Source organism: Dipodomys ordii, unplaced genomic scaffold (assembly GCF_000151885.1).
Source record: "Dipodomys ordii isolate 6190 unplaced genomic scaffold, Dord_2.0 Scaffold39, whole genome shotgun sequence".
Lineage (NCBI taxonomy): Eukaryota > Metazoa > Chordata > Mammalia > Rodentia > Heteromyidae > Dipodomys > Dipodomys ordii.
In genome coordinates, this window is record NW_012267255.1 from 8,727,759 (window position 1) to 8,737,506 (window position 9,748).

The 9,748-nt window shown below is 46.2% G+C and overlaps 1 protein-coding gene across 1 annotated transcript; it reads left to right on the top strand.

Moving 5' to 3' along the window:
* Nucleotides 1–2,196: 2,196 nt before the first annotated feature.
* Nucleotides 2,197–3,135, top strand: LOC105987060 (olfactory receptor 1020-like). Its single transcript, XM_013018217.1, has one exon. It carries the CDS (start codon nucleotides 2,197–2,199, stop codon nucleotides 3,133–3,135), a length of 939 nt encoding a protein of 312 aa, XP_012873671.1.
* Nucleotides 3,136–9,748: the final 6,613 nt, after the last annotated feature.

The following is a 9,748-nucleotide window of genomic DNA, read 5'->3' on the forward strand; positions in this document are numbered from 1 at the left end:
ATATCTTATGGACTGACATTCAAGTCATTAAAATATGATTTGAAGTATGACTCAAGTCATATTGTAAGATATCGGAAATAAACAATGTGTGCAAATTCAGAAGCCATTATTTGTTGGGGGTTTTTGTGTGTATTTTTGTGGGGTTTTTGTTGTTGTTGTTAGTTGTGGGGCTTGGACTCAGGGCAGGGGCACTGTCTCTGAGCTCTTTTTGCTCAATACTAGCACTCTACCACTTTGAGCCACAGCTCCGCTTCTGTTTTTCTGGTGGTTAATTAGAAATAAGCATCTCATGGGGACTTTTTGCCCAGGCTGGCTTCTAACCATGATCCTAAAATCTCAGCTTTCTGGGTAGCTGGGATTACAGGCATGAGCCACTGGTGCCCAGCTAAGAAACCAGAATTTTTAAAGATCCTGAAACATTGCAAAATCACTGTTAAAATTTAGTACCATAAAATTTTAATTACACACAGATGGAATTCCATTACATCCTGTGAACAAACCTAGACGTCTATTCATGAGGGGAATTATAATCTACCTTTCCAACATCGTGAGTGGTGAGAAGGTATGTACCATTGTTTTTTTTATAAACTTAAATCCATCCACCCAGTTCATACAGAAAATGAAAAAATCATTTGTGCATATTACATCAAACATGCACACGGAATTTCTGAGAGGAGACACGGGTTCCCAGTCCAACTAGAATGCCGCTTTACCATGAAGCAAGGCCTGCAGCAGGGCCAGTACATGTAGGGATGGCTCTCATAATCATTTGATCCTTTTGGAACTGCAGCGCATGGAAGATTTTGTGCATCGATTATTTTTTTTAATTTATAGATTTCTATCAGTTTCAACAAGTCAGGTCGTTTCTCTCCTGAGGTCACCTTCTGCTAGGTTGTCTCGCCAAAACTGTACCCCTCTTCTGCAGCCATGTCTTCCTGTCCACAACCTGGGTCTGGGGAGGCAAACATGGCCACTTCCTGTTGCCCTGGAAGGAGAGGAGGGACATTGCCTGAGCTTCCTGGTGAAGGACTATGAGGCGTTTGTTTCTATTGGTCACGCTGTGTGCGGAGGGCGGGTCAGACACAGGCCTCCTTCCTAAAATCCACCGGCTGATTACCATGTCCTCTGAGGTAGCTAACGAGGTTGTGCTGAAGGTGGAAAGCATCGTTTTACCACTTAGTCCTGGAGTCTAGCTAGTGTGGCCCTCCCAGCTGTCCGCACGGCACAGGGATCTGTGGGAACTGGAGGTGCTGGCCCCGTGTGGACTGACGCAGCTCCCTGCAAACCTCAGAACCCAGGCCGTCCCTGCCTCTAACAGCGCACAGCCACAGAGCTGTTCCTTGGAGCCTCAGAGACCTCTGACCCTCTAGATACCTGTGGGCCACATCTTGTACCTGATTTGCTTGCTTTGGATTAGACAGACTCAAGCTGTCCATTTTACCTGAGATTCCTGCCACCCACAGTGCCTCCATTGAACTGCTCATCTTCCTGTCTATGAGACAGCGTTCTCTCACATTACCTGCCCAAACTCTCTCTCTCTCTCTCTCTCTCTCTCTCTCTCTCTGCCTTTACTCTGAAGGCTGGTGTTCTACCACTTGAACCACAGATCCACTTCCAGCTTTTTGGTGGTTCATTGGAGATAAGACTCCCAGAATTTCCTGCCTGAGCTGGCTTCAAACCATGACACTTAGATCTCAGCCTCCTGAGTTGCTAGGATTACAGGTGTGAACCACCAGTGCCTGACTGCTCCTAATACTTCTATGTTACAAATAGAGGTGCAGATCTCTGTAAAATATAAAAAGCTACAAGGGAACACATGGAAAGGGATCACAGGATTAAACTCTTTCCTGTAACTTCCTTCATGCGGTTGACTTGTTGCAATGAAAAAGTATGTCTTAGGAAAATGTAAATGTTGCTAAAAGGAACAAAGCTGGGGGATGAAGGGATATTTCTGAGTCAGGCTGGAGAAATGAGTTGTTACCATCGTAAGGGGACTGGGCTGTTGGCCTTCAGCAGATCTATTCACCCTTATAAGCCCACCATCAGCCATGCAAATGGGTGCCAAGCCCCTCAGCTGAGCTAACTCCTGAGGTCAGCACTACCCAGATGGCATGGTGGGTTCTCTGCCTAGCTACGAGTCAATCCTTGCCATGGGCTTTCTTTGTGCTCTGTTTCGTAGCTGGGCCGCCATTTGACATGAGCAATCAGACACATGTCAGGGAATTCATCTTCCTGGCATTTTCCAACCACCCCAACCTCCAGGGCTTGTTCTTCCTGGTCTTCCTGACCCTTTACCTGACAGCCGTGCTGGGGAACACGCTCATCATCCTGGCCATCCAAGCCAGCCCCGCGCTCCACACCCCCATGTACTTCTTCCTCAGCCACCTGAGTTTTCTGGACCTCTGCTACACGTCCACCACCATGCCCGGAACGCTGGTAAACTTCTTCCGACAGGAGAAAACCATCTCCTACGAGGGCTGCCTCACCCAGATCTTTTTCTTCGTGGCCTGTGCTGGCACGGAGTGCGTCTTACTGGCCGCCATGGCCTATGATCGCTGCGTGGCCATCTGCCACCCTCTCCAGTACCCAACGCTCATGCGTGCGCACGTGTGTGTGGGCTTGGTGGCTGGGTCATGGCTATGTGGGCTGGTGAACTCGGCCACGCACACGGCGCTGACCTCCACGCTCACTCTGTGCGGCCCCAACCACATCAGCCACTTCCTCTGTGACGTCCCGCTGCTCCTGAAGCTGTCCTGCTCCGACCCCACGGTGAATGAATCCGTGCTCCACGCGGCCAGCGCTACCATCGGCCTCAGCCCCTGCCTCTTCACCGCAGCCTCCTACCTGCTCATCCTGTCCGCCATCCTCAAGATGCCCTCCGCCCAGGGCAGGAGCAAGGCCTTCTCCACCTGCGCCTCCCACCTCACCGTGGTGGTGGTCTTCTACGGAATGGCCAACTTCAATTATGACAGGCCCAGAGAGGGCTACTCGCTGGACGTGGACATCCTGGTCTCTGTGCTCTTCTGCGTGGTCACCCCCATGTTGAACCCTGTCATCTACAGCCTGAGGAACAAGGAGGTCAAGGGCGCCTTGAGGAAGCTTGCTGGAGAGTGTGCGTGCGTCCCCTGGCAATAACCGATGTCCAGACCATGGAGTTCCCTCTGGATATAGTAAGTGCTCATGAAATCACTGAGGGATGTGCGCTAATAAGAAGGCTACATTCCTGCCCACAGCTTCCCCAAAATGGATCCTTCCAAGAACTGCTCTCTCACCTCCTTTTTCACAGACACCTCTTTCATTCCACAGGTCAAAAGATGCTTAGCTAACATCCACCGGGTCTCAGCAGCAGCTCAGTTGGTCTCCCTTCTCCCCACAAGCACAGGAGCACAAAGCCCAAAGAGACCCCTTTCTAGAAGGCTTCCGCTGTAGAGTCACACCTGAGCTATGAGAAGGGGAGGAATAAAGCAGAAATTGTCAGTGGGCATGCTGGTGGCTCCTATAATCCTCGTTCAACAAAGCCAGCTTGAGCAGAAAACTCCAGGAGACTCTTATTGCCAATTAGCCAGCAAAAAGCCAAGAGTGAAGGTGTTGCTTAAGTGGTAGAGCACCAGCCTGGAGTGAGCAAAAGCATGAGGCCCTGAGTTCAAGCCCCAGTACTGACATAAAAAAAGAAGGAAGAAGAGAAAGAGGAGGAGGAGGAAGAGGGAGAAGGAAGAAGAGGAAAAGGAGAGGGAAAATATATGTTTTTATTTCTCTGTGTGTGCGTGCATGTGTGTGTGCATGTGTGTGTGTGTGTGTGTGAGAGAGAGAGAGAGAGAGATTGAGAGAGAGGGTGTCCTGGGGCTTGAACTCAGGGCCTGGGTACTGTCCTTGAACTTTTTTAGTCAAGGCAAGCACTCTACCATTTGAGTCATAGTTCCACTTCTGGCTTTTTGAGAGTTAATTTGAGAAAAGCCTCCTGGAACTGGAAGCCGGTAGTTCACGCCTGTAATCCTAGCTACTCAGTGTTAGGTTTTTAAAAAGAGGTATCCGAGTAAGAACAGCACCAGCACGTGGTATTCATGTAAGGAGTAGGTTTATTCAGTAGACCTGCTGGGACCAGGCAAGGTTGGCACTCCATGTGGCTGGGAAAGGCTTAGGAATGAGAGAGAGCTGGAAAGAGAGAGAGGAAAGAGACAGAAAAGAGTTTGAGAAGAGCTAGACAAGAGCAGAGAGAGGTAGCCGAGTAAGAACAGCAGCACGCACGTGGTATTCAGGTAAGGGGTAGGTTTATTCAGTAGACCTGCTGGGACCAGGCAAGGTTGGCACTCCACATGACTGGGAAAGGCCTGGGAAAGAGAGAGAGCTGGGAAAGAGAGAAAGAAAGAGAGAGAGCTGGGGAAAAAAGCTAAGAGAGCAGAGAGAGCTAGAATAGAGCAGTGAGAAAGGCCTCTGGGCCTGGGCTAGGCCTTATCTAGGGTATGGGCAGAGAAAGGTGTGGCCACATCAAATTCAGATGTGACCTCAGCGGATGCAGATGTGACCTCTTCCAGGTATGCCAGTTGCCTAGGTAACGCAGGTACTGGGTGGAGACTTTGCTGTGAGGTGGAGTCTGCTGGCCATCCAGGAGCAGACCTTACACTCAGGAAGCTAAGATCTGAGGATCCAGGTTCAAAGTCAGCCCAGGTAGGAAAGTCTGTGAGATTCTTATCTTCAATTAACCACCAGAAAACTGCAAGTGGTACTGTGGCTCAAGTGGTAGAATGCGCGCTTGAGCTGAAGAGCTGAGGGACAGCGCTCAGGCCCTGAGTTCAAGCCCTATGACTAACCCCCCAAGAAAGTGTCTCATGGACCTTCCTGCTTTGAACAAAGCTCTTCAAATCTCAGCCTCCTGAGTAGCTAGGATAGACATGAGCCCCAGCACTCCGCTGACAATGCTAATTCAGCCGCTTCTTCCCCACCTCCCACCCTTCCATTCCTTGCTTGCAGTATCTGATAAAGATGGGTATGGGTTTACCAATTATGACCAAATGCTTCTCAGCACTCTATATCAATAATTAGTTGCATTTTACATTGATTAATATTCCACCACAATATGTTTTCCATTTATTTTGTTGATGGAAACTTGGACCATTTCCAGTTGAGAGCTATTAAAATAAGATTGCTATAAATATTTGTGTATGAGTATTTTGTGAACATATTTTTTAAATTTCTCTAAAAACACCCTCATTCAAAAAAAATTGTATTTTCAAAGTCTCTCACGTTTGAGGAGTGTATGTGTATGTGTGTGTGTGTGTGTGTGTGTGTGTGTGTGTGTGTGTGTGTGCGTGTGTGTCAGTACTGGGGCTTGAACTCAAGACCTTTCACTCTCATTTGGCTTTTGGCTTTTTCTCTCAAGTCTGGCACTTTACCATTTGCATCACAGCTCTAATTCTGGCTTTTTGGTGGTTAATTGGTGATAAGAATCTTACAGACTTTTCTGGGTTTTTTTTGTTTGTTTGTTTTGTTTTTGGGGGTCTGGTCATGGGGCCTGAACTCTGGGCCTGGGCGCTGTCCCTCAGCTCTTCAGCTCAAGGCTAGCGCTCTACCACTTGAGCCACAGCGCCATTTCCGGCTTTTTACTTTTGCTTATGTGGTGCTGAGGAATCGAACCCAGGGCCTCAGGCATGCAAGGCAAGCGTTCTACCACTGAGCCACCTTCCCAGCCCCACAGACTTTTCTGTTTAGTCCAGATTTGAACTCCAATCCTCAGATCTCAGCCTCTTGAGTAGCTAGGATTATAAGCATGAGCCACCAGTGCCTGACTAAAATATTGACTGAGACAACATTTACTATGAAGTTACAGAAATATTTACAATAGAAATTCAGTGCAAACTGCTTACACTTATATTATCTTATACAAGCAACTGTAAAACCCAAATCCATTCACAAATTAAATATAAGCAAAGCAAATAAAATGCAAATTGAGTGCATTAAGTTAATGTGACATATATAATATTATTTTGTTGTTGAATGTTTAATCATAATAATAAGTTAAACTCTGTAATCCAGCTAGGCTTAGAAGGAAGAAGGAAAATATGGAACCCAAAAGAACACAAGGATCTGGGCTGGGAAGGTGGCTCAGTGGTATAGTGCTTGCCTACCATGCATGAGGCCCTGGGTTCAATCCCTTGGTACCACATAAACAAAAAAATAAATAATAAAAATTAGAAAAAAACAAAAACAAAAGCAGACAGACACCAGGGGCTTATACCTGTCATCCTAGCTACTCAGGAAGCTGAGTTCTGAGGATCGCAGTTCAAAGGCAGCCTGGGCAAGAAAGTCCACAAGACTCTTATCTCCAATTAATCACAGAAAAAGCCAGAAGTAGTGCTGTGGCTCAAATGGTAGAGGGCTAGCCTTGAGCAAAAAGGAGCCCCGGGGACAGTGCCCAGGCCCAGAGTTCAAGCCCAATGACTGACACAAAAGAAAAAAATACATGAAGCAGAAGAGGAAGAAGAAGAAGAGGAAGAAGAAGAATGACAACAACAACAGCAGCAGCAGCAACAATAACAATAACAACAACACCACAAGGATTGCCAGGCAGACATGGCAAATGCTTGTAATCCTAGCTACTCAGAAGGCTGAGCTCTGATGATTGTAATTCAAAGCTAGCCCAAGAAGAAAATTCCATGACTTTTTCAACAATTAACCAGCAAGAAAAAAAAGAAAGAAAGCAAAGAAGAGGGAGGGAGGAAGGAAGGAAGGAAGGAAAGAAAGAAGGAAAGAAGGAAAAGAAAAGAAATTCAAGTTCAAGCTCCATGGGTTAGTAGAGAGTTCTAGATTTGGGATGGAGTAGATATTTAGGAATGAGCTAGAACTTAAGCTGTATCTAGGAACAAGTCCTAACCTAACACTAACCTTAACACTAACCTTTTTACTGCAGTACTGGGACTTGAACTCCAACTCCACTTGAGCAACATATACTGTCAACTCTTTTTTTTCCATAGTTATTTTTTCAGATTGGGTCTTGCATCTTTTGCCTGGATCTGACCTTGGATTATGATCCTTCCACCTCTGCCTCTCACAGAGCTAGGATGACAAGCTTGTCCTACCATACCTGGCTGTTTGTTGAGATGGGTCTTGTTAACTCTTTCCCCTAGATTCCCTGGAACTGTAATCCTTCTAATCACCTCCCAAATAGCAGGCCTGGCCTGATATCACCTGTAGGTGAGAAGAAAAGTCGCCAAGATGGTGAAGATTGAAAACCACAGTACCTGCTTTCTAGTCTACACTGGTACTCTTTGGCTAGAAAATAATGAGAGAGGCTAACCAGGACTATCACAAGGAAGGTTCTTGTGGATATTAATGTCTCTCATCCAACTTCATTTCTTGGTGTGAAGAGCTCTAAAAGGGCAATTAATGTCACACTGAAGTCACACACGGAAGGATTTGGATCTTTTTTTGGAGAAGGAAAGCCAGGAAAAGAACACAATCATAATGATAGATTAAAAGCATAATACTTTAATACTTTGTAATGCACTCTAAATACTTGTGTGTGTGTGTGTGTGTGTGTGCCAGTACTGAGGCTTGAACTCAGGACCTATGCTCTTTTGCTAAAAGCTGGCATTTTACTATTTGAGCCACAGCTCCACTTCTGTCTTTGTTGCTGGTTAATTGATCATAAGAGTCTCATGGGCTTTTCTGCCCAGGCTGGCTTCAAACTGTGATCCTCAGATCTTGGCCTTCTGAATAGGTAGGATGATAAGTGTGAGCCACCAGTGTCTGGCTGAATACTTCCTGTCTGTAGAGTAACGCTCCTTATTTTCTCTCTTCCCTTTTATTCTTCAGTTTTGACCTTTTTTCTTGTTAGTTCTGCAAGCAGTTATTAAGGCCCTGTTACAGGAAAGTCTCCCTGGTAATGTTTCAAGGGCCAAAGCTGAAGAGAACACCTCATTGTCCCCTAGACCTTCCGTACAGATGAAGAGACACAACAAACAGTAGATGGTGGGTTACTGCAATCCATGATCATTCTTGACTTAGGCTGCTACAGCCATCTGCATTTCTTTTATTTCTTTCCCTGTTACCAACTCCACAGGGTTGTCTGCAGGCCAGGCGACTGTCTTGAGGAGAAACAGCATTGACTAAGCACAAATGCTTTTGATAATGAAGATATAGACCTTTATATAATGACAACCAATCCATCTATAGATTGCACGTTCCTGGTGCAAGGGCTGTATGTGATTGTTCATTTGATATAGCAATTAATCCACTGGGACAGAGCTGGAATTGCTTAAAAATACAAATAAAAATATCACTCACCTGCTGTGAGTGAAAATACAACTAAAAATTACATGCCATGTTCAACTATCAAATGGAATTCTGCCCACGCCCTGGTGGCTCATGCCTGTAATCCTAGATACTCGGGAGGCTGAGATCTAAGGATCGCAGTTCAACACTAACCCAGAAAGACAAATCTAAGAGACTCTTATCTCGAAATAACCAGCAAAACAGCTGAATGTGGTGCTGTGGCTCAAGTGGTAGAGCACCAGCCTTAGCAGAAAAAGCCAAGTGGGAGCAAGAAGCTTGGGCTCAAACCCCAGCAAAAAGTAAGTAAAAGAATGTTTTCTCTATATCCACAAGGGCTCCTCTGGGCGGTGTTCACCCTTGATGGTGAAGGTTAAACAGGCCCCAGCGCTCCAAGTGCCTATCTGCACCAACCCTTTGGGACTGAAGGCCAGGGACCGCTCTGTTTCTCCATATCACCACTAGAGGGCAGCAGAGACTAGCAATGACAGTCCTCCCCTAGTGCTCCAACCCTCTCTTTAGGCTGGGGAAATCGGAGCCTAGAAAGATCAAGCTGGGTTTCCAAGGCCACCCAGCTAGTTGGTGGCAAAGTCCAAATTCCATGACAGTTCCTCTTACTGAAAAGTCAGCGTGAGATCGTGGAAATGACATGGATTTGAGAGCCAAGAATCTCATTTTGCTCAGTCTCATCTCAAAGCACCTGATCAAGTTGCCTCATTTCTGTGAACCTCCCTGTCCTCATCTGTGGGGTGGTGATGGTGCTGCTGCTCTACTGTGTGTGGTATTGTGTTCAGCTGGTCAGCAGAGCTGAGAACCAGCACCTGCTACATAACAAAAGGCCTTCAATCCAGTGTGTGTGTGTGTGTGTGTGTGTGTGTGTGTGTGTGTGTGTGCGTGCGTGCGCGCGCGCTTTGTCAGTGATAGGGCTTGAATTCAGGGCCTGGGAGCTGTCCCTGAGCTCTTCAGCTCAAGGCTGGCGCTCTACCACTTGAGCCACAGCTTCACTTCCAGTTTTCTGGTGGTTAACTGGAGATAAGAGTCTCATGGACTTTCTTGCCTGGGATGTCTTTGAACTGCGATCCTCGGATCTCAGCCTCCTGAGTAGCTAGGATGACAGACCAGTACCACTGTTCATTTTATTAACACCCCATTTTCTCAAGAATCGCATTTCAGAAATGACCCCGAATGATCCTATTATTATAATACTTTGATGCATGCTTTAGTAAACTTAAAGTCCATTCTTTTTTTTTTTTACTCTTTTTCTATTTATTTGTAACTCACATCATTCTGAAAAGCATCTGAATTAAAGTCCATTCTATATTGCTTTTAAAAACATAATGAAAAGGCCGGGACTGTGGCTCAGTGGTAGAGTGCTTGCTTTGCATTCATGAAGCTGTGGGTTCCATTCCTCAGTACCACATAAACAGAAAAAGCCAGAAGTGGTGCTGTAGCTCAAGTGGTAGAGTGCTAGCCTTGAGTAAAA

Coding starts and splice junctions, on each gene's coding strand:
- LOC105987060 (XM_013018217.1), top strand. CDS start 2,197: ATGAGCAATCAGACACATGTCAGGGAATTCATCTTCCTGGCATTTTCC.